At 38.2% G+C, this 25,578-nt stretch overlaps 2 protein-coding genes and 1 non-coding gene across 3 annotated transcripts; all 3 read left to right on the top strand.

The window, feature by feature from the left end:
* Positions 1-6,069: 6,069 nt before the first annotated feature.
* TRNAK-UUU lies at positions 6,070-6,141 on the top strand. Its single transcript has one exon. It is a non-coding gene; the product is annotated as a tRNA-Lys (tRNA).
* Positions 6,142-9,303: 3,162 nt separating this feature from the next.
* On the top strand, positions 9,304-10,199 carry LOC116013186. The gene is made up of 2 exons (XM_031252835.1): positions 9,304-9,873; positions 9,996-10,199. The coding sequence occupies exons 1-2, from the start codon at positions 9,304-9,306 to the stop codon at positions 10,197-10,199; spliced, it is 774 nt and encodes a 257-aa protein (XP_031108695.1).
* Positions 10,200-18,492: 8,293 nt separating this feature from the next.
* Positions 18,493-24,722, top strand: LOC116012155 (nuclear pore complex protein NUP43). The gene is made up of 5 exons (XM_031251632.1): positions 18,493-19,222; positions 22,650-22,719; positions 23,686-23,923; positions 24,037-24,110; positions 24,377-24,722. The coding sequence occupies exons 1-5, from the start codon at positions 18,570-18,572 to the stop codon at positions 24,428-24,430; spliced, it is 1,089 nt and encodes a 362-aa protein (XP_031107492.1). The 5' UTR covers positions 18,493-18,569; the 3' UTR covers positions 24,431-24,722.
* Positions 24,723-25,578: the final 856 nt, after the last annotated feature.

Below are 25,578 nucleotides of genomic sequence, written 5' to 3'. Positions count from 1 at the left end.
TTCCTTGTAGAGCAGTTCGCATTCTGTTTGCACATGCTTTCGCGATAAGATGCACCCACCACATAACCTTACTATCAGTGCTACGCCGCACATCGAATCCGGCAACAGCTGCATAATTTTGATAAAATTCTACGCCATCTTCAAGAGTTTGGATAAAATTCTACGCCATCTTCAAGAGTTTGGAAGAGTTGTCCCACTACTGGTTTCAATTTTTCATCACATCCTGTAATCCAGTATTTTGTATTTCTAGGGGGGATATCTATGTCACATGTTTCGTGGTCATTGTTACATTTCGTAACACCTGCAAGATAATACAAAACGAATTAAAATCGTTTTATATTTTAAGAAATGCACACATCATTGAAGAAGGGGTAACGACAAACACACTGCTTATCCCATACACTTTTTTTTTTCCTAATCCCTGTTCATGTCGTTTTTACTTTTCTTTTTCATCACACATATCCAAAATTCCTCCACGTTTTCACCATACGTGCATCCTTCTTCCTACTGGTGCACACTTCCTCTCACGGGTGCACACTGCCACCCATGAATGCACACAATCCCACACGAATGCACACACACATACCATACGATAGTGAAATATTTAACATCCAATAAAAAATTATAATACTACTAACAACAAATACATACTGCATCCCAACTCAAATTTCTCAATCCACACAGCATGGAGAATAAGCTACACAAACTAGCAAATAATAGGGAATTTGTGAAATGATTTTTACAATTATGTGCATTCAAGCGGGAAAACTAACCAAATGCACACACCGTTTCCACTTAGTGCAAATGCCCCCCATACCTGCTAATCACTCGCTTTGTTTACATCAATACCCACCTTTTTATCCCATCATCAGTTTGCACACGATTTTCCTAACATATGCACACACCTAACTACTCATATTTATTACACTCCTATTCATATCCCAGTTTGCACAACACGTGTCATCTTTGTGCAAACACCCCTGTCCAACTACTCACTCATTTGCACACTTTTTTCACGACCAAATGTACATACCGTACCTTTTTTTTTTTTTTTACTCTCCTACATATATATATGTACCTGCTTGCAAACACCTAACTCTTTCTTGCACATACACCATAACCACCGTCGAACTTTTGCAATACTAACATCACTTACACCCCAAAATTCCCCCCATGTGGTTAGGCACTACTTTCCATTTGGGAACCGATTTTAACTTTTGACATTAGTTGAATTGGATTTTGGTTTGATCATTTTCAACAATGGAATCAAGAAATCATACATGGTAAACATTATTAAATTATAGGTGGAGCAAAAATTAGGACTTATTTCAAACGGGCGGTATTTATTTAATTTATTTACTCTCCTGCGTATATATGTACCTGCTAGCACACACCATAACTTGTGTCCAACTTGTGCAATACTTACATCCCTTACACCCCAATATTTTCCCCATGTGCTTAGGCACTAGTTTGCACATGCTTCACAATTTTTTTTCATACACCATTTGTGTTCATACACCATTTTGCACACACCTAACGCAAACACTATAACTGCTACGTTAGTTTATACTTCTTAACCACTTATTACTAATCGTTTGCGCCAAAGACCTTGTGATCAAGTGGCATCCGGTGTCCCGATTAACACTCCCACATGGATAATGGAAGTAGGTTCGAGCCTTGTGAACAGATACTACATTGTAACAGAGTCAGTAGTACTCAAAAAAAAAATTACTAATAATTACTAATCGTTTGCAATCAATAATCACCTGAATGCACTCACCTCCATCAATCATTCACTCTTTCCACCCAGCAAAACAAAACCTAAAAAACATATATAACAAACCATACAATAATTGATTTGAATATCATATATCCTCTTTGTTTTACGTGTGTATCTTATTTATATATGGGGGATATATTAATTACATTTCAAACCATATAAAGATTATTTTGCCTACATTACTAATTTACCCTTTCTCCTTTAAATACATTTTATCCTACATTTGATAATCAATCATGACCATTAAATAATGATCAATGGATGCACAAGATGTGATCTCACGATCTTACTTAAGCAAGTGGTCTCACTGGAACCCTACCCTATATAATATATATATATATATATATATATATATATATACTGGAATTAAAGATGAATAATAAAGTTCTCTTGAGATTGTCTTGTTGAGTTACTCGAGTCAAGTCCAATATCTCTATAAATTCCACAGTGGAGAGCAAACATTAAGGAGTGATTTTAATAGTAAAATATAAATTTTTCAATAATAATAATAATAATAATAATAATAATAAACGTGTATGTATATTTAGTTTAATCTAGGCATCTAGCTAGCTAGCTAGCTTTGACTGGAATTATTAGTACAATAGATAGATAAAAAGGGCGATTTGTGATTGTGGCTTGATTTGTAGATAATAAATTGATAAATCGGATGAAATGATAGATATTTGGCGGTTAAATTAATGCCACGTTCGTGTATGATATATAAGTTTTTTGGGTTTGGATATTGCGCTACTTTTTCAACTTTGACTTGTTCATAATCACTTCATCTTTTATTTTCTTTTCTTTGATTATCTAAAACTAAGAAAGTTAATTACTCTTTTCTAATTCTCTTAACATACTATTCTAGAATGTTTGGTTCCCATGTGTTAAAAAATCAAATATTATTTTTAAAATTTTATAAACTCCCCTTTATTTATTTATTTATTTATATATTCATCTAGTTCTTAAGAATGTAATGTGTAATTTTTAAAAAAAAATTTGTAGTTGATTTGTTTTTTGGTCACTTCAATTCCCTTAAAATTTCATTTCCTAAGGTGACATTTAATTCGAGGATTAGACAAAAGACAGAATAGAATTTTATAGAATAAGTATATTCGTTGTTGGGATTATTTTTAATAGATATTTTTATTTTTCACGTTTGTTTTTTTTTTTTTGAAAGGTAAACGTAGCTATTCCAACGAATATTTTTAATAGATATTTTTATTTTTCACGTTTGTTTTTTTTTTTTGAAAGGTAAACGTAACTATTCCATTAATTCATAACATAAAACGTTTACATCAATGATCAATGAAATGGTAAACCATTCCTTACAGTCAGACATAGAAATAATTTTTCTAATTATGCTATAGAAAACTTGAATCGCAGACTGTTTCATAACTATGAAGCTATGTTCCTTCAAGGAGCTTGAAGCTTCATCAAAGATCTGGGTCTTCGTCATCATTCTTTTTCGCTTGCCCAGGATAAGATCAACACTTGCTGAAACCAAACTAAACAATTTATGCTAATGAAAATGAAAAAAGCTCGTGAAAGTAACCAGAGGAAAAATGCTCGTGAAAGTAACGAGAGGAAAACACAATAATAGAGAAAATAAAAAGTGGGTAAAGTCAAAGTAGGGTTGGGAGTTCAAGACTACCAACACAAACCCCAATACCTACCTACTATTATTTTATTCAAAGGGAGAGAAAACGGAAGAAGAAGATCTGTGGCGGTGGTCGGAGGCGAATGGAGCTACGACGGTGGTCAGGGCGGAAGAAGAGCGAGAGCAAACGTAGAAGGTAACCAAAACCGCCGGCTCAAAGCTCCATTAGAGCTCCAGCCGGAGGCCGGCGGTGGAAGCCGAAGTTGAGCAACAGAGAAAGGCGTTTAGTTTTAGAGAGAAAAGGGAGGCAGCATTAGGGTTTATTTTTCACGTTTGTTTGGTCCTACGATTATAAAACAACTTACACATTTAGTCTCGATTATTATTATTATTTTTTTATATTTGATCCCATGACATTTAAATTCTTGCCATATTTAGTCTTTCAATCTAATTTTTATCACATTCAGACAAGTAACTTATCTTGAAGGATAAAATTATCATTTTCGATATTCTCCTCGAGAAATTTAAGAAAAAAGTAATGGAAAATGATATGTTTCTTTAAAATAAGTCACTGACTCACTAGTGACCAGAATTTAGGCTGGAGAGATCAAATGTGACAATGATTTAAAAGTCATTGTTGGTCGAGTTCAACCCCTGTTAGAGAATCGAGACGTGGTGTTGTGGCTTACCATGAAAGGATGTGGTTAAATTTTAATGTTCACCTACTTCTCACCAATTGATTTTAACTTTTAAGTAAGATATGGCAACCATATAGCCAAAAAACAATGTGGTTAAACGTGCTTAACTTATATTAGTCACAAGATAGGTGACCCCCTAGGAAGTAAGCGTAGTGCAGTTGAGATTCATCAATTGGTATCATAGCCGAGGTCACGGATTCGAATCGATGGCGAAGCAAAAGCCGAGTCCAATCCTGGATGGGATGTGGGTGTAGGTCGGGCTTGGGAGGGGAATAGTGGGCGCGGAGGCTAAGAACCGAGTCAGGCATGCTGTTCAACTAGGCTTGGTGTCCAAAGGTTGCGGCAGGTGTTGGGAGTGGGATTGTTGGGCGTTGGTTGAGTTCAACCCCTACTTGATTCAAGATGTGGCGATGTGGCGATGTGACTTACCATGGAGGGATGTGGTTAAATAATTAATGTTCACCTACTTATCACCAATTAGTTTTAAATAGAATATGACAACCAGATAGGCAAAGAACTTTGTGATTAAGTGTGCTTAACATACATAAGTTACAAGATAGGTGACCCTCCTAGGAAGTAAGCATAGTATAGTGTTAAGATCTATCAAAAGCACAACCAAACTAACAGTTCGCCGAAGATTATGATGGTGAGTCGTGCTAATAAGTGATAACATGTTAAAAGTTGACCTTCTTTAGTTCAATCTTCCAAGATGATTCTACCACAATTGTATGCCAAGAACAAGATACGTAAGAACTACCATTTCATTAATAGGCTAAACATGGATAATGGTCTACCATAATACAAAATAGAGCAAATTGTCATTTTGGTCCACTGACTATAGGGGTCCTGTTAATTGCAGTCCACGACTTTCAAAACTGTTAATTGCATACCATGACTATTCAATTTTTATCAATTTTGGTCACTCCGGCCAAATTGCCGGCCAAATGTCGCCGGAAGTTAAAATAATGAGGATATTTTAATCATTTCACTCCTATTTCTTCTTCTCTGGCGAACTATTCTTCTTCTCCGGCGAATTCTTCTTCTTCTTCGTCAAGCGACACAAACCTAGGCACATTCTGTTTGCATTTCTTCGACTTCGGAGGAGGACCAAAGCGAGATCGAGGAGAAGCTTTCACGCCTTCAAGGTTTTGTTTTCGAACGAGACGAGGAGAGCTTCCGAGGGAAGAAACAATGGCGGCGCATTTTGTTTACATTTCTCCAACTTTTCCGAATCTCCGTTGCTGCACCCAAGATTGCAGTGACTTCCCTTATGTTCTATGGGAACGTGGTTATAAAGAAGCAAAATAGGCAGTGTATAGCCTTGCCTAGAAAGCCCAACTTCATCTTCTGATGTGGAGTGGAATATGGGTAAAACAGTTCTGCAAGTTTTCAATGGCCAATAGCTTTCTTAATCATATCGCTCCAAGTTTTCAATTACGCCGGCCTAAAATACTACGAGAAGAAAAAAGATTTGTATCGTTTGGCCGAAAAAGAAGAAGAATTCGTCGGAGAAGAAGAAGAATTCGCCGGAGAAGAAGAAGAGTTCTCCGGAGAAGAAGAAATAGGAGTGAAATGACTAAAATATCGTCATTATTTTAACTTTCGGCGACATTTGGCTGGCAATTTGGCCGGAGCGACCAAAATTGATAAAAATTGAATAGTCATGGTATGTAATTAACAGTTTTGAAAGTCGTGGACTGCAATTAACAGGAACCCTAGTGGACCAAAATGGCAATTTGCTCTACAAAATATATTTTACAACAATATTAAATTGAATTGAGATATACACAATCTATAATTGTCAATTGAAGTCAACATTGAACTAATTTGAAGTCTTTACATTCAATTATTTTCAATTGAAATTGAATTTCAATCTTGTGTTAATATACATGTTCTATGTAATTGCAATTAAAATTGAATTGATATGAAATTTTTACAATCAATTCATCTTAGTTATTTGATTTAGGTCCATTTATGAAATTATAAATTAATTAGCCGTCTTAGCTCAGTGGTAGAGCGCGTGGCTTTTAACCACGTGGTCGTGGGTTCGATCCCCACAGACGGCGAAATTTTGAAAACCCGAACTGAAGGGCGAAATTTTGAAAAAACTAGACTGAAGATGCTCTAAAAATGCTGTTATATTAAAAAAATAATAAGATGCCTGCCCAAAAAATGCTGCTATATTAAAAAATTTAGTAATTCATAAAAATTAATTTGATGAGATTGTCGTTAGGGTGGGCATTTCAGTTTGATTTTGTTTTTTTTTTTTTTTTTTTTTTTTTTTCAATTTTGAAAAGATGAAATTATTCGGTTTCAAATTTTAGTTCGGTTTGATTTAAAATTGCTCGAATTTGGTTCGGTTCTGACTTCGGTCCCGTTTGAGAACTCAAATATTCCCTAGCTAGTTTTCTTTCACACATAATTATTTATTTATTTTCATTAATAATTTAAATTTAAAAATCTAAACAATAAGTCCACAATGCATATTTCAAATTTCTCAATCTAAAATAAGTTCAAACCGAACCGATTTCTTCACATGTCTATGCCATCTGACAACAACGTCACAAACTCACAAATAAAAATTAAGAACAAAGAACAATTGTGAAAATTTGAGTTAATGAATTAGGGATTTAGTTCGATTAAGTTTTTAACTGAACCGAACTGAAATCATTCGGTTTATAAAATATAAAACCAATCGATTTTTAATAATAAACCAAAACCTAACTGTTAAGTTTGGTTTCGGCTCAATTTGGTTCGAATTATCAAAACCGAAATACCCACCCTAATTGTCATAATTGGTGCATTGTACGTATCAGTGAAATGATTGGAACATGAATTTTTATAAATGTTATGGTATATTATAAATTGAATATCTATAATATTCTATTGCATCCAATTGTAGATTAAAAAAGTGATTTCCTTAAAATTGTATTTAAAAAAAAAAAAAAAAACTTAAGATGTTGGGCATGTTTGGTTAGTGGCGGATCCGCCGAAGTAAAGTGTTTGGTTAGCAGCGGTTTGGAACAGCGGATTGCTCCAAACCGCTGCTATGAGCAACGTTTGAGCTTGGCGTTTTGGGAAAAATATAATTTTCCCCAAAACGCCCTCATTCATAATTATTAAAAAAAAAAAAAAAAAAACTGTGTAGCGCTTGAAGGCGCTACGGCTTCTTAACGAGAAGCCTGAGGGCTTTTCCATTTAGAAGGTCTTATATAGAGGAGCTCAAGTGCTCCTCTTCCATATGATTTCGATGTGGGATAAAAATCCCACATCATTTACAAGGGGAGCCACGCGGCTCCCTTTGTCTTTTCCTTTTTTTTTTTTTTTGTTTTGTAATATTATTATTATTATATTATTATTATTATTATTATTGTTATTGTAAATTTTATTTTATATAATAATAATAATAATAATAATCATAATATGAATGCCCTTTTAAGTCATTTTACATATTAACCGCTAATCTAAACAGCTAATTTTACCAAACATCTTTTTACAAACCGCTAATACAATCCGTTGGTCAAACCCGCTAATACAATCCGCTGTTTGATAACCGCTAACACAATCCGCTACCGCTAACTTCTAACCGCTGATAACCAAACAAGCCCGTTAACTAAACGTGTTTAAAGTGTCAATCTGTTTAACCAGTTTTAAAAACGCGTTTATGTCCATGTTCATGTTTAAAATTCTAACCAATTAATCTTAATGGATAATGTTTGTGTTTAGCATTATCATGTTCGTGTTGATATCGTGACAACTCGTTTACACGAATTGCCAAATCTAGTTGGAGATGAGATAAACAAATCATATTTTTTTGTTTTTGAAAAAAAATCATATTGTTATTACAAAGAGGTAGTAATATTCAAAAATTAAAATTGAATAACAAATAAAATGATTGAAATATTGTCTAACTTTTTCATGTTCCATTTTTTAAGGAGATTATTGATTGAACAAAGAAAGTCAAGTACAAAAAATTTGAAGGCAGGGGGAAGGCAAAAAAGCCAAAAAATTTGAGTGAGGCTGAAGTTATAGAAAAAATTTACCATGTCAATCGACACTAGTGTAAACCGTACAATATCGTTATATATATATCAAACTTGATTGTGTCGATTATTATTGATGATATTTACATTTATTTAAATATGCATTGTCACTCTGTCATCAAATAAAAAGTTGTCAATTGTTTTGTCAACAACTTTTTTTAATAATTAATTCATATTCATTTTACTGGTTAACTAAATATTCTAAAGCTTGAGGGATGAAAGATAAAAACCAAGATTGCGAAATAAAGAATCATATTCGATTTAAAAAAAAAAAAACTTTTGTTTGTTTTATTGCGAAATTTTTATATAAACAGAATAGAAAAAAATGTGGAGAAAAAAAATTGTGATAATCAATATAGTTCTTGACAATAAAAAATCATATAGGTAAAAAAAAAAATACATATAAATGCACATAATGTATTCCACTAATACAATATGCAAACTATCAACAAATACATAAACAGATTATCAATAGTTCACAAATTCATAAATGCATAAAACATGAACATATGCAATTTAGGCATATTTTAAGCATCTTGAAATAATACGCCATAATAAAATTATAATATTACCGTTCACCGAAGAGTGTGCTGATAACGCGTTGAATTTTGTTGCCCGTTGGCCCGTCAGCTCCTAACCGGTGTGTTGTATAGTATACAATAAGTAAAGAAAACAGTATGAAAGAGTATAGATAAATAATGAGCAGAAGAACAACACACATCATTAGCCTTTCATTCCAATATATATATAGTATGAGTACTACAAAATAAGTGACACTAATCAAGTGGTTATTACAAATCAAAGGTGCTATTACAAATCATCTTAGCTGTTACAATTTATGTAATAATGTCCATTAATATATTTTTATAACAGTTCTTGCCTACAAGTGTCATGCGGCCCTCCCCTCCAATCCCTTCTCCCCTCTTTTTCCCCCTTTTTTCCACAATTTGGAGATGCCATAATTAGATAATGCCACATCATAAGAGATGAATTTGAGGGAAGAAATATGACTATCCAACATTACTCTACTTGAAAATAAGATTGCGTTTTAATTATATTCTTTGCCCTTGGGGATTTCAACGATATTCTTTGCCCTTCTAAGAAGCGGGGTGTTCATCCTCATCATGCTGCCCTAATTGATGTTTTTAATGAAGCTCTAAATGATTGTAGTTTGATGATCTTGGGATGACTGGTAATCGCTTTACATGGGAAAAATGCCGAGGAACCGATGCATGGGTTGAAGAAAGGTTGGATAGAGTGGTTGCAAACTTGGATTGGACTGACTTATACAGTGAGGCATCTGTTCTCAATATTCTGACTGCAACTTCCAATCATTGTGCTACTTTTCTAAATCCCGTCCTGAATCGGCTTCGTGCATCTAAGAGAACATTCAAGTTCGAATCTGCATGGCTGAGTGAGGAAGGTTGTAAGAACATTGTTGACTCATCTTGGCAGCAATCAGTGAGCTTACATTTCCAACAACATATAACCCTTTGTGGTCAAAACTTGTGGAATTGGGGTGGGGATTATTTTAGACAGTTGGGTAGCCGTATACAACACCTGAACCATTTATTGAAAGTATTAAACAAAAGTAGAAGGCCATCGGTTGTGTCACAGTTCTTGCAAGCAGAGAATGAATTTGATGGGTTACTGAGGCAAGAGGAGATTTTCTGGAAACAAAGATCCAAGCAATTGTGGCTAAAACATGGTGATTATAACACTAAATTTTTCACCATTTTGCATCCGTTTGACATCGTAATAATCACTTATCCCGGCTCTTGAATCCTGATGGCGTGTGGGTTGAGGCGAATGATATCCTCAAGTATTTTAATGAGATTTTTTGTTCTGCGGGTATTAACACTAATTTGTTTTCTCAGATTCAGCCTCGAGTAACTGAGAGTATGAATACACAGTTGCTAGAACCTTTTACTATTGACGAGGTCAAAGCAACTCTTTTTGATATGGCTCCTGAGAAAGCGCCTGGTCTTGCCTCCTTCTTTCTTTCAACATTTCTGGCCAGTTGTGGGACATGGCCTATATATGTTTATCTTAAATTGCCTAAATACTTGTACATTTCTTGATGGCCTTAATGACGCAAACATAGTTTTGATCCCGAAAAAGAAAGTATCGGAAAAAGTTTCTAATTTGAGACCGATTGCCTTATGTAATGTGGCCTATAAGATAATGGCAAAAGTGTTGGCCTATTTGATGAAAGGGATTTTGAATACCATTATTTCACCTACCTAGAGTGCATTTATACCTGACATATTGTTGTCTGATAATGTGATTGTTGCTGGTGAGGTAGCCCATTATCTGCGTAGGAAGTGTAACAGGACAGTGAGTTGGGTCGCCCTAAAATTAGATATAGCCAAAGATTACGATCAAATGGAGTGGTGTTTTTTTAGAAGGGATGTTATTAATGCTTTGTGTGAAAACCGTGCGATATTCTAGTTTGGTGAATAGAGAGATGGTTGAAATTGTTAGACATACTTGTGGAATCCGTCAAGGTGACCCGTTGTCCCCATATTGTTTTATTATTTGCGTAGAAGGGTTATCTATGCTTTTACAATGGGCAGAGGGTCATGGGAACATCCATGGTATTAGAATTGCACGTGGTACGCCTTCAGTTTCACGTCTTTTGTTTGTAGACGACAGTTTATTATTTTTTAAGGCCACCCAACAACAAGTGCTGAAGATTAAAGATTGCCTGGATGAGTATTGTGCAGCCTCGGGGCAAGCTATTAATTTTGATAAGTCTAATGTGATGTTCAGTGCCAACATAAATGATGATATGCGTGTATTGATAACAGATTGCTTGGGGGTACGTGTCACTAAGGATCTTGGCTGCTACCTTGGATTACCGTCTGTTTTGGGCAGGAATAAATCAGCCATATTTCGTTTTATAGAACAGTGGATTCGTGAAAGAATAGGAGGATGTCAACAGAAACTAATTTTAAAAGCAGGTAGGGAAGTTCTGATTAAAAGTATTGCTCCATCACTTCTAATTTTCACGATGTCTGTCTATCTACTCCCGGCTCGTGTGTGTGATGCTATTGAGAAGGTTCTGAATCGTTATTGGTGGAGTGGAGGTGGGGATCGCCAAAAGGGAATTCATTGGTTAAGTTGTTCACGTCTGAGCGTACCTAAGAAATATGGAGGTTTGGGGTTTAAAAGGATTCACGAGTTTAATGTTGCACTTTTAGCTAAGCAGGGGTGGCGATTGTTAACAAATCCAGACGCACTGGTTGGTCGAATCCTGAAAGCTAAGTACTTCCCTTGGTGTGACTTTTTAAATGCTCAAGTTGGTAATAATCCTAGCTATATTTGGTGTAGCATTCTAGCAGGTCAGAGTGTCCTTAAGCTGGGGGCTGCTCGTACAATTGGAGATGGAATGGATACAAAGGTGTGGGGATGGCCTTAGTTATCTGATTCGGTCAATCCATCCCTTCAAACCCCCTGTGTGGATGAACTTAATGATGCTAAAGTAAGTGGCTTGTTAGTAGATAGGCAATTGGGACCTAGAGATCCTTCATGACTTATTTGAACCTGCAGATGTGCATAAAATTCTCACAACTCCAATCTCGCTGCATTTGAAGGATACATGGCGATGTATGGGGGATTTAAGAGGAATGTATACAGTGAAGCATGGTTATAACCTCCTCAAGACTCAAAACATGGGTGTTGATGAGGACAATGTTTTCTCTACTTGGAATAACCTGTGGAAACTTCCGATTCCTCTTAAGGACAAGAATTTCCTTTGGAAATGTGCGCGTAGTACCATTCCGGTCAAGGAGGTTCTAAAACAAAAACATGTGTAGATTGGTGGTGGCTGCCCATTATGTACCTGTGCGTTCAAAACAACTGAACATTTATTTTGTTCATGTGAGGTTGCTTGTCAAGCTTGGGGCGAAAGTGATGTTCTATAATGGAAGACTTTATCTGAGTTTATGCATTCTGTTCTGAGCTCCCCAGACGGCAGACGCAGACTATGTGGTGCGAATGGCTGCTACTTTATGGGTTTTATGGCTTGTGCGTAATGAGGTGGTGTGGGGCAATGGCATTTGGACAATGTATAATATTTTCATGCAAATCCAATGTTTGCGGACCAGCTGGAAGGAATTATTTGCTAAATCTAATTTACCTACACCTCTTGCTAGCCCTGCTATTTGGCTTCCTCCACAATTTGGCTTCGTTAAATGTAATGTTGATGCAATGATATTTGACGATGGTGCAGGTTATGGTGCAGTGCTTCGGGATCATGAAGGTAGATTTGTGGCGGCCAAGTCCGGTCGTTTGTCAACTGTTTGTGACCCTTTCATGGTTGAAGCGCTAGCGGTCAAGGAAGCTCTGACTTGGATTAAAGATGTTGGGCATGTTAATGTTATTATTGAAACTGATTGTTTAAACTTTTGTCTTGCTTTTAATTCCCGTACTTTAGACCTTTCGTATGTTGGTTCTATAGTTAAGCATTGCCGGTCTTTGGCTATGGACATTGGAAACGTTTCTATTCGCCATGTCAAGAGGTTAGCGAATCATGTGGCTCATGTGCTTGCACTGACAACTGGTTCTTTGTTTGGCTTGGGTTCGTGGGTTTCTTTTCCTCCTGATTGAATTGCTGAGTTGGTGATTTATTAATGATATTGATCTCATTTTATTTCAAAAAAAATTGCATTTGATACTTTCTCATAAATTAGATTATTTTGAAAAATATTTTCAAAGAATGTATTTGGTGAGAATAACCTTACAAAAGAAAAATTACTTGAAATTTTGGAAACATAAGAATTAAATTATTTAGAAAATTAATTAAGATGTTTCGTTTGTTTAAGCTTTCTTAATTTTTTCAAATCTCTAATATATCATTGCTATATACAAATATTTTAAAAACCAAATGAATAATTGAGAGTTTAATGGATCATTTGTAAGTTAATAAACAATACGTAAGTAAACGAAAGTGTTGAGAGAGACAAATATTTTTCAAAAAATAGTGTTTTATAAGAAACTTTTTACTTGATGCCAAAAAAATAAATACATAAATAAATAAATTTTCAAAATTCTTAGTCAAAAAACTACGGGATAATGATTTTACTCCTAGGTGAATTTAATTTTCTTAATATCATGAAATTAGATTTTTATTTATCCAAAAATAATTTTCTCAATTTGTAAATTTTCAAGAAAGTTTTAACTTTTTTTTTTTTTTGAAAGGAAGATAGTTAAATTTCCTTTAACTTATTTATAGACGCATAGAAAAATAAGGCACTTGTTATGCCTTTTGAATTAAAAATTACGTCTCAAATTGCTTCAAAATGACGCCGTCTAAATTAAAAAAAAAAATTGCTTCCTTCCTTTCCGTTGATGAGAACGTATGATTGTATTGACTAACAACGACAGGTTACAGAGTCTGAGATAATATATAAATATACACAAGTAGAGGTATAGGATGAGTAGGATACTGGATCACAATATGAGTGTATAGGATGAGTAGGATAGTGAATCACAATATGAGTCAAAGACCTAGAGTCCTAATACTCCCCCTCAAGCACAGGGCAAACTGGCAACCTGTAGCTTGTCTCTGAGAAAATTGAATCTAAGACCAGGAAGAGCTTTGGTGAAGATATCAGCAAGCTGGTCTTTCGTGGAAATAAAATTCACCTGAATCTCACCAGCAGCCACCTTATCTCGAACAAAGTGATAATCAATCTCTATATGCTTAGTGCGAGCATGAAAGACTGGATTGGCACACGTATAGGTGGCACAAAGGTTGTCACACCATAATTTGGGAACCGAGACACCAGTAATGTGAAGCTCACGCAAGAGAGACAAAATCCATGTAACCTCAGCACATACATCTGCAAGGGCCTTGTATTCAGTTTCAGTAGAAGACCTAGCAACTATCCTCTGCTTCTTGCAGACCCAAGAGACGAGGTTGGATCCAAGAAACACATCGAATCCACTTGTGGACTTACGATCCTTAGGGTAGCCAGCCCAGTCAGAGTCAGAAAAGGCATGCAGCTCCCTAAAAGAGGGCGACCGAACACAAAGCCCAAAGAGGAGAGTACCTTTAACATACCGCAGAACTCGTTTCAGCTGCTCCAGTGCAGAACCGTAGGTGCATGCATATGCTGACACAGCAGATTGACCGCAAAGGAGAGATCTGGGCGAGTAACTGTAAGATACTGTAGAGCCCCAGCAAGACTCCTGTACCGAGTAGGATCATCATAGGGATCTGCTTGCAATGTAGAGTCCCTAGTTAAAGAGATAGAAGTAGACAGAGGCTTGCAATCAGACATGCCTACACGCTTCAAGATGTCATTCATATAACGCTGCTAAGAGAACAGCAAATCAACACCACACCGCACCGTCTCAATACCAAGAAAGAACCCAGGTTCCCCAAGATCTCGTATCTTAAATGTAGCAGATAATTTAGCTAAGATCGAATCCACTAGGCCCTGACTACTCCCCATAACAAGGATATCATCAACATACACCAGTATGAACATAAAACCAGAATCCATAGAACAATGAAAAAGAGACACGTCTGTCTTGGAAACAACAAAGCTCACAGATAAGAGAAAATCATGCAACCGATTGAACCAAGCACGGGGTGCCTGCTTCAACCCATACAAAGAGCGTCTCAATAAGCAGACATGGTCAGGATACTGAGAATCAGCATAACCAGGTGGTTGACACATATAAACAGTCTTAGACAAACTACCATTCAGAAAGGCATTGTGCACATCAAGCTGCCTAATAACGCAACTAGAAGAAACAACCAAAGAAAGAAGTAACCTGACTGTAGTGGGCTTGACCATAGGACTGAACGTGTCAAAGAAGTCCTGCTCAGGCACCGGATTAAACGCCTTCGCCACCAACCGAGCCTTATACCTCTCAATCGAGCCATCAGCCTTGCGTTTAGTACGAAAAACCCACTTGTAACCAATGACATTCATAGAAGGAGTCGATGAGACCAAACACCAAGTCTGATTCTAAAGGAGGGCATTAAACTCTTTATCCATTGCCTCACGCCACTCTGAGTATTTTACTGCTTGAGAGTAGCAAGTCGGATCAATAGGACATACTTGAGCAGCTAGACCAGCAAGAGGAGCCTGAGATCTACTCCGAGTAGCCATGGCATGAGACCGAGTCGTGGGTCTAGCAGACTTCCCACGGGGCCTACCCCGTGGCTTAGCAGCAGGGGGCACTAGTAGACACGTCTAACTGCGGTGGCGGAGGAGTAGGCGCAGCAACAAAGCACGGCTTTAGGACTGATTCAGCCCACGGGTGCAGCCGTGACGGTGCAGGTACCTGTGCAGCAGACATAGCAAACGGAAACTTAGTTTCATCAAACCGAACATACCTGCATACATAAATCTTATTAGTTAACAAGTCCATGCACCTGTACCCCCGAAAGGAATCTAGGTAACCTAAGAAGACACATGGAGAGGACCGAAAGGATAACTTATGACGATTATAAGGACGCAAGTGTGGATAGCACAGACACCCAAACACACGCAGGAAAGAATAAGACGGTGGAGACTTATGAAGCAAAAAATAAGGAGTGGAATTATGCAATGTAGGAAAAGGGATCCTGTTAATAAGATAGACCACAGTCTCAAAGGAATAATCCCAGTACTTAGACGGAACAGAAGCATGAGCCAAGAGAGTCAAACCAGTCTCAACAACTTGCCTGTGTTTGCGCTCAACGCGCCCATTCTGCTCATGAGTGTAAGCACATGACTGCCTATGGAAAATACCTAAAGAGGCAAGAGTGGGATGCAATTTCTTATATTCAGCCCCTAAGTCAGACTGAATAGATTTTAATCTTGCGATTAAAAGACCGCTCAACCATGACACGAAACTTATCAAATATTGCATGCAAATCAGATTTCTGTTTCATTGGATAGTACCAAGTATAACGCGAATGATCATCAACAAAAAGAACAAAATAGCGATAACCATCAGAAGATAAAATGGGAGCAGGACCCCAGAAGTCCGTATAAATTAAATCCAAAACAACAGAACTAGAAGAATCAATACGAGATAAAGGAAAACGAGCAGACTTGCCCAACTGACAAGCACTACATAGACCCGAATTACAACGAGACAGAGACCTTGACCCACTAACTGAACAAAAACATAAAACAGAACCAAGAACACGATCATGAGGGTGACCGAGACGATCATGCCGGGTAGGAACGGAGGCACGGGCCGAAAGGAACGCAGAAGGCGACGAACTAGAACTCAAAACTAGCAAGATGTAAATACCCCCAGAGCTATTGCCCCGCAGTAGAGGTTCCTTGGTTTGAATATCCTTCACAACAAAAAACGACGGATGAAACTCAAAAAAGACATTATTATCTGTAGTGAATTTCTGAACAGATAAAAGAGACGTAGAAAGCGAAGGAACACGAAGAATATTAGATATACGAAAAGAACGAGAGGAGGTACTAAAGGAAGCATGACCAATATGACTAATAGGAAGACCCATACCGTCAGCAACACGAAGAGTATCAATACCCATATACTCCTCAGGAATAGACAACGCAGCAATATCTGGCGTTACATGATTCGTAGCACCCGTGTCTAGGACCCACAACTGAGAGTCAAGAGGTGGCGCCCCAACATCATGATAGGAAAAGTTCGCACGAGGAGCAACAACTTCATTAAACCTGTCGTAACAAGCCGCGGCGGAGAGACCTGGACGCCTACAAATTTGACAGAACACACGACCGCCACAGGAGCTACCTCGACCACCACGGCCACCACGACCAGCCGGTGACTGCCCAGCCTGACCGCAACCGCGCTGGCCTCCACCATCGGCAGCCCCACGCTGCCCACCGCGCTGCTGTCCTCCGCGAGGAAACCGATGACCACCACGCTGCACTGTGTAGACCGCCGGCGACGCACCACCACCGTAGTCATCTGCAGCGAGAAATTCCTGATGCCCTAGGTGATCAGCAAGCTCCTAAAGCGTGACCGGATCTCCATGAACAGCAAGGGAAGACGTCAACCCTCGGTACTCAGGTCGCAACCCTCGGAACACGTACATGTTCTGTTCATCGAGAGTGACTGGCCCGCCGGCAAGCGCGAGTTCCTCAACGATCAATTTCGCACGACCAATATAGTCCACCACCGACGAGTCTCCTTGCCGGAGACTATGAAGCTGGCCGACAAGGTTCTGAGTCCGAGCACGGGTAGACGACGCCAAAGCTTGCATGACTGCATCCCATAGCGCCCGACTGGTGCGGCAACCCACCGCGAGAGGCATAACCTCACCCGTAAGAGACGACGCGAGCATGGAGAGGAGGGCCTTATCCTGGCGGCGCCAAGCAATGAAGGCCGGATTCGGCGTCGGTAGTGAGTCCTTATCAACAACAGGGAGCATGGCCGGCGGCGTCACGATCGTTCCGTCAACGTAACCAATCAGATCATGACCAACAAGAAAGGGCACCACCAACGTCCTCCAGAACAAATTTTTTTTTTTTTATAATTGAGCTTGATACTGATGAAGTGATGGGCTATAGACAACGAATTCACCGTTGTCGTGACAGAGGAAATAGCCACACTAGAAACGATACGCTCAGACGAGTTCATAGAATCATCAGCCATTGAGAACCTAGGCTAACTGATACCAGATGAGAATGTATAATTGTATTGACTAACAACGACATGTTACAGAGTCTGAGAGAATATATAAATATACACAAGTAGAGGTATAGGATGAGTAAGATAGTGAATCACAATATGAGTCAAAGACCTAGGTATAGGATGAGTAGGATAGTGAATCACAATATGAGTCAAAGACCTAGGTATAGGATGAGTAGGATAGTGAATCACAATATGAGTCAAAGACCTAGGTATAGGATGAGTAGGATAGTGAATCACAATATGAGTCAAAGACCTAGAATCCTAATACCGTTAAATCACAATATGAGTCAAAGACCTAGAATCCTAATACCGTTAACTTGCCATTCGTCTTCAGAATTCGTTCTTCTATATTCATAATTTTTAAACTCTACATTCGCAATTTTAGAATTGAATATTTACAATTTTAGATCTCAATATACAAAATTACATAACTCAATATTTACAATTGCAGAGCTCAATATTCACAAATTTTGAACTCTATATTCACAATTACAGAATTGTATATTCACAAATACAGAACTCTATATTTACAATTTCATAACTCTATATTCACAATTAAAGAACTCTATTTACAATGACAAAACTCTATATTCAACAGTATAACACAACTTTGAATCTATATTGACAATTTTTGAATTTTATATTTATAATTTTTTAACTTTACATTAAAAAAAATATCATTGACACAGGCGCGTTTTGGAATTGGGGGGAATTATGAATGGACTTCGAGGATGACTGTCGATCTCAGTAGTTGAGTGCCGAGCTTCAGTCTAAAAACTCAGCTAAACCCTCACAAAACCCTAATAATGGCTCTAACAACCCCAATTCAAGTTCACCGATACCCACAGAGCCAGTACATCGACGCTCTCCGATGGCTTCCCCGACTCTCCGCCTTCCACCGCCACATTATCCTTGCCGCCTTCGATTCCGACGCGTCTTCCTCCTCCCTCCAACTGCTCAGCCTCTCCCAATCGCCGCCGTCGGATTCAGATCCGGAAATTCCCGAACTCAGTGTAGAATCATCCCTTTCCACCCCTTCTCGGATCTCTGCACTGAAAACCTGCCGAACCTCCAATAAACCTCTCATTGCTGCAGCCTCATCGTCAGGTTCTCTCTCGATTCTCTCTGCGGATTTGATGAATGGGTCGTTAAATGTCGAGGCCTCGGTGACCGAAAGAGGGTTCCACTTCGGACCCATCTTGGGGATTGATGTGAGTGAAAATGGGTCCGAGGCTGTTAGTGTTGGGGAAGATGGGAGGGTGAATTGGATCAACATTGGTCGTAGCATTGGAAAGACAGTGAATTTTCAGAAAGTTTTCGACAATAATGGGCTGGTTTCTTACCAGGCGGTTAAGTGGGCTTCGCCAGTGGAGTTTGTGACCGGCGGATTGGGTTATAGTCTACAGTGGTGGGATCGGAGATCGCCTGGCGGACCTGTTTCTCAGTTTAAAGGCAATTGGTAATAGAATCTGTCTCAATTATTTTAATTCGGTTTCATGTCATACAGTTTGTAAATGTGCTGTTCTATTTGTTAAATCTTTACAGATCTTTGAATTATTGCACTTGTAGTTTAGAAGAACTATGTCAAATGGATGAATTTGTTTGCCGACCTGTTGACCTAAATGCTAAATACCTGAGTTATCACTTTTGACAAAACAAATTTTAGAAGTGGGATGCCACTTATCTAATCTAATATAATCTAAAAACATAATAAATCTCATTCCAGGTTATATCACTTATTTATGTCTGTTTTTTTTCTGTTAACTTTTTTTATACATTATGTGATAAGAGTTGCACAATGCAATTTTTCTCACAAATATATCCCTACCGTCATGCACAATGCAGTACCTTTTTATTTAAGGGTAACAATGTCAAATGGATGAATTTGTTGGCCAACCTGTTGGCCTAAATGCTAAATACCTGAGTTATCACTTTTGACAAAACAAATTTTAGAAGTGGGATGCCACTTACTCCGTATTTGATATATAATGTTCGAAAGTTGGGAATAGAAAATGTGCCCTGGGATTCTATATATTTATAAGAGTCAAGTTTAAAGTGCATGTTTTTTTTTCCCGGTTTGAGGTTTTCATATTTGGGCCGTACTTAGTTTATTAAGTGTCAGTCACTAAAAATCAGGATATTCAAAATTGGGTCTGGTAAAGGCATTGATTTCTTCTTGGGTATATATTGTCTTTATATGCTCCATGTAGTAAGCCAGTAATAATGGTTAGACATTGTATGTAAAATTTGGACTTTGCTGTATCCAATTCTGTTTCCTTCTTTTTTGTTTTTTTTTTAGGATGTTGCGTAATTGCTATTACAAGAGCATCTTAATGAGACAATAACAATGGTATTTATACATACTAAACTCTTTTAACCATCCCCCTAATGCGGTTGAGCGGTTACAACTCCGCTTTGACCGGGCCCAACCTCGAGATCAGGCTCACAGTTTGACCGGCCGAGTCCTTCCCGGCCGAGCTCGGCCTCGGGAGGGGACTCGGTGGCGACCACGAAGCACAACCCGACCGCGGCCGAGGTGGGGGACTTGGCCCCGTGGGGGGGGGGGGGCTTGGNAACAAGAACTCGCTAGTATGAGTCCATCATGATGGGCTCGGTCGAGGTCGTGGCCGTACGGGGACCCGGCTCTTGGAAGGCATGGACATCATTTAGCAAAGAGGGATAGGCTCGAGGAGTCTTGTGTTTGCGAAAGCGGGTGTTCCAAGGGGACACGAAGGGGAGTGAGGGCCTAACAGAAAGGAATACAAAGGCGGGCTTCTAATTTTTGTTGGAAGAAGCTATGTCTTAGAGAATTTTCATGCGGGGACGGGTCGAGAAGGCCACGAAGCCCTTGCTCACGGGGGCCGAAGAACCTGTGACATGAAAGAGGAAATTGAAGAGGTCCAAATAAGGGGTGACTGATACATGCTGAGGAAGCGTTATTTTATTATATTACATAGTTTAGATATTAATAAATTACTAAATAGTTATTTAGAAACTAATAAATAGTTATTTAGAAATTACTAAATAATTATTGAACTTATTACTATTAGTCTTTGAATTAGTTTAGGTATATTAATTATTTAGAAACTACCAATTACTTATTCGTAGTTTAGGAACCTTTGTAATCAACCCTATAAAAGGGAGTGTTATTTGGAATAATAGGGAAGCTAGAAATTCAATCCCAAAAAGGGTCTAAGGGAGTTTTGGGTCTCAAGCAAACCCAATGTCTTCTTCTTTTCTTGTTCCAACTATTATTCTTTCTTTCTTTTTCCTTATGTTTTCTTGCCCGTGACGTTAAGAACATAACATTGGTTCCGTTGCCGGCGTCATGGGCGTCACTCGGTCTGAGTTTGAAGCTCTCAAAGAATCAGTGAATGAGTTGAAACTCTTAGTAAAAGAGCTATACAGACGTCGCCGTGGAGAATTGGGTGAATATCCCAATGACCTAAAGTAATGTATTACAAAATTCCTCAATGTCCAAACACCCAAAATCAATATGCCTACTTCGTTAGGCATTGAGGAAACTGATGGCAATGTTACATCACTCAACGTGGATGATTCATCATTCACAATCATTGTTGATCACCCGCATGTGGAGATGACACCGATGCAAGCCAACGTTTCAAGGACGGGTGGGGAGGAGGCCTTTTAGCCTAGGAAGATGAAATTCGAAAAAAATTGAGGCCGAACACGTGGGGAAAGAAGGAGGGGAAGAAACTAACTGGGCTCGGACTTAGGACGTGGAGGAGAGCTCTTGAACTTAGAGAATGCTTGAGAGAAGTTTGGGAGTGGAATGTGGTGGTGGTGGCTGAATGGGGGTAAGAAGGGGGATTAAATAGGGGGAAAGAAGGAAGGATGTGGGAAAAAGGTTTGACCCTATGGTAGAATTCAAAATGGGTGTTGGGAAGAGAGAATGTGATGGGTGTGACTTGGGGTGTTTTCAATGCTTTTATGGGGAAGTGTTGTACCTTTATTGAGACTCTACCACATCTAGAAGAGATTTTGTAAGAGGAGTCCATTCGCGGCAAATATTCAGACACATGGAGGTTGGGTTGGGATATCTACTCTCCTAAGTCGACGACTTCTCGCAGCTCGGAGGGTGGGGGACTGGTGATGGATATATTGTAAACGGAGCAAACCGATCCGAGGAGACAAAGGATTGCAGACGAATCCAGAGCCTCGTGCTTGACCCGGGCCATCTGGAGACCACATCGGCCCAAAGGCCTTGGTCAGGGAGGATTTGGCCGGTCAGACCGCGGGGCTAGGCGCGGTCAAAACGGAGTTGTAACCGCTCCACCGCATTAGGGGGACGGTTAGGGAGTTTAGTAAGTATAAATACCTTGTTATTGTCTCATTAAGACATTCATATCTATCTTTGTCCTAATCTACTCTTGTAATAGCAATTATGCAACATCCTAATACAAGAATTGTCTTTGCGACGCATATTCATTGTCTTGTTGTAATATTATTCATTTGCTTATTCAATCTTTTATCTATCGGGTTTGTTAATTCGGATCACCCGGGTTAATTAAATCCATCAGCGTATGAGAACAATGCACTAGCAGTTAACCATATTATGCCCCCCATTTCCTTAATCTTTAGTTATGACTGATTTACAATGTGGGAAACTGTTTCACTGATATGTACACTATCACTGCATTGTATATTTCTCTTTTATCTTCATTTGTTCATTTAGAGGCCAAGATGTGAATGGGTTTAATCAAACTGACCCTTTCTGTTTATGATCTCATGGTTGCAAACCTCAATGTAGTCTTGAAGATACCATTTCATCCTCTTAGTCTTCTGTTTTTTTTTTTTTTTTGTTTGTTTGTTTGTTTTCTCATGTTACTAGTAACACAATGACAAATTATTTCATGATGCTATAGGAATCGTGGAATCATGTCTGGCATTGTGCATTCTATTGACATTCAACCATCAAGGAAGCATACTTGTCTTGTAAGTAATATTCACAATTTCATATAATATGCTTTATTGATTATAGATCAGTATGTGTCTCAGACCTAGGTTATGGATGCAAGTTATGGCATATATGAGAGAAGACCTTGTGAAACTTATTTAAGGAACTCACTAAGCTGCCTTCACTCAAACACACATGCACATATCTCCATTCTCCGCCTCCCCACCTGGTGCCAATAGAACAGTAGGTACCACATAATACAAGGTCAATTCACTTTAGCACCATGGTACATCAAAAGTTGCACATTTTAATGTCATTAGCTGCAGCAATTACTAGAGCAAATGTATAAAGCTATGGCGCAATATAGACAATCTTTAGCCTGTCATGCAATTATGTGAGGTTTCACTTATAATCATGTGATTTTTTTCTTCATCATTAATCTCCATGATGTTGGCAACATGTAACTGCTGCTGCTAGGAAAATAAATTGGCTGACAAAGTGACAGATTAAATTTTATGATGAATTTTAGATGGTGACTTGTAATAGTATTTTGGTTCATAATCATATTTGTGCTAGCTAAATATTTCACATGTGAAAATTCTAGCATATACTCTGTAGGATACAACCATCTAAATCATATGGCTTGATTCCACATTTCCACTTGATTCCAATGCCGGTGAGGTATTCATTATATACACCTCAGTTACTATTGACTCTTCTCCCCATTATAAATGCCCATTGAATAAGCTTTTGGCCTTCTTTTTATGCCCTTTGGTCCATGTGTAAGAAAGTGTTGATAGTATGCTACTCTATTTGGGAAGAGTTACTCAAGATCAAGATTCCATAGTAATGTATTATGATGTTCCCTCACCTATAATGCCATTAAGTAAAAATTATCTGTATATAGTTTATTTGACATTAAATATATGGAAATCTCATCCTTAGATTAGTTCTTAATACCATGTGCATTAGCTTATTTTCCTATAATTTTATTGTGCCTAAAGGCAGGAGGTTCTTCTGGTACTGTATTTGTATGGGATCTTCGTAAGCCACAACAGTCTATAGTTCTTAGTGGTGCTGGGACCAGTGGTTCAGCAGTCCAGACACTATCAGAAAGTGAGGTTTGGGAGGTTCAATATGACAACTATTCTCATTCTTCCAGCATTGCCCACACTTCTGCCTCATCTTTTCTTCCTGCCATGATTTGCTCAGAGGATGGCATCCTTGGTGTTATTGAGCAAGGTATGTAATGCATATAGACTTCTTATGCATTTTCATTTTTTGAATCATTTCTGTTGCTTTTGGATACACCCTTCTCTGGTTTATGATTATTTTGGTTTGCTATGATTGCTTAGGTGAAGAACCTATTGAACTTTTGGCTGAACCATGTGCCATTAACAGCTTTGACATTGACAAGCAAAATCCCTCGGTATGTGGAAATACAATTGGCTCTGTTTGGTATAACTAGCTTATAAGTTAGAAAGCTTAAAAGCTAGTAGCTACTAGCTTATTTTGAAACGCTCATTACGGTAGTGTTTCAAAATAAGCTATTATTTTAAGCTCCATATGCTTTATCAAACAGAACTTATAGCTCTAAAATAAGCTCTACCAAACAGAGCTCTGAACTATGGCAATAGATTTTTACTAAACTGGAGTTAGGCCGTGTATTTTAACAATTACCGTGTTGGCGTGCAGGATGTGATTTGTAGTTTGGAGTGGGAATCTGTGGCCATCTTGACAAGGCCATAGCTACTACAGTGAGAACCAACTAGATGGTGCAACTCCCTTTTCTGTCTGACAGAAAATGTTTATTAACTGTAAAGTATTACAAGGTTGATAAGTGATGATGCAACCTTAATACATGCTAACACTGAGGAAAACCTTTATTTTAGTGACTGTGAGCATAGTTGAATGAATGATTGATGACATGTGGCAATGATTGGAAACAGTTGTGGGAAGTTGAGAACTCATTCTTCACATTCATTAACGTGATTTTCCACCTAAGTCACTTTGTGCACATGTGAAATGATTCCTTGTCATATATTCCTCCTAACATGTATATAAATCCTTAAGATTTGCTCAATTTTTTCCATCAAATCCAGTTACCCTTTCTCTCTATCTATATATAAATCTATCAGAAATAAGATCTTTAGTTCAAGGCATCATTCTAGCCAAATCTTCCATCTTATTAATTCTTCTTTTGTTATCACAAACTTCTTCCCTGTGTTTATCAAAACCAATCAGACAAACTCCCAGAAACACAATCAGACAGTTCCTTCTTCCCCACAACAGAATCAGAGCAAAGCTTGGCATTCCTCCACTCAAATGGAGTCCCAAGCTGGCCAGCTATGCAAGCTGGTGGGCCCACCGACGGCGGCAAAACTGCGAATTGCTTCACTCCGATGGTGACTAGGGTGAGAACCTTTTCTGGGGAAGCGGGACGGACTGGGCACCAGGTGATGCAGTTGCAGCATGGGCTAAGGAGAGACTCTATTATGACTACTCATCAAATACTTGTAAGCAAAACAAAGATTGTTGGCATCATTATACACAAGTAGTTTGGAAGGAGAGCACCAGAGTTGGGTGTGCTAAAGTCATATGCAACACTGGGGATACTTTGGTTATTTGTAACTATGACCCACATGGTAACGTTATAGGAGAGAAGCCTTTCTAATAATATCTTGAAAAGTCAATTAGTCTCTTAAATTTTTAAAAAGTGCAATTACACATTTTAACATGTTATTTTGAGGCAATGAAGTCCAATAATCGATAAATAATATGTTATTACAGGTCATTAGGATCGTGACATTAATTTTATCCATCTCTGGCAGCGAACAACCAATTGGTCGCCTTTTCATCTTAGGTAATAGCATGTCGCCTTCTCAATTGATGACCAA

This window comes from Ipomoea triloba, chromosome 3 (genome assembly GCF_003576645.1).
Source record: "Ipomoea triloba cultivar NCNSP0323 chromosome 3, ASM357664v1".
NCBI classification, from domain to species: Eukaryota; Viridiplantae; Streptophyta; class Magnoliopsida; order Solanales; family Convolvulaceae; genus Ipomoea; species Ipomoea triloba.
The sequence above is the reverse complement of the archived record's forward strand: the minus strand, read 5'-3'. Positions and strand labels throughout refer to the sequence as shown.

Bases quoted from the DNA above. Each gene is read 5' to 3' on its own strand.
- LOC116012155 (XM_031251632.1), top strand. From the start codon at position 18,570: ATGGCTCTAACAACCCCAATTCAAGTTCACCGATACCCACAGAGCCAG. The intron at 23,924-24,036 runs GTATGTAATGCA...ATGATTGCTTAG, and splicing joins CCTTGGTGTTATTGAGCAAG to GTGAAGAACCTATTGAACTT. The intron at 24,111-24,376 runs GTATGTGGAAAT...GTTGGCGTGCAG, and splicing joins TTGACAAGCAAAATCCCTCG to GATGTGATTTGTAGTTTGGA.
- LOC116013186 (XM_031252835.1), top strand. From the start codon at position 9,304: ATGACTGGTAATCGCTTTACATGGGAAAAATGCCGAGGAACCGATGCA. The intron at 9,874-9,995 runs GTAATAATCACT...TTGTTTTCTCAG, and splicing joins TTTTGCATCCGTTTGACATC to ATTCAGCCTCGAGTAACTGA.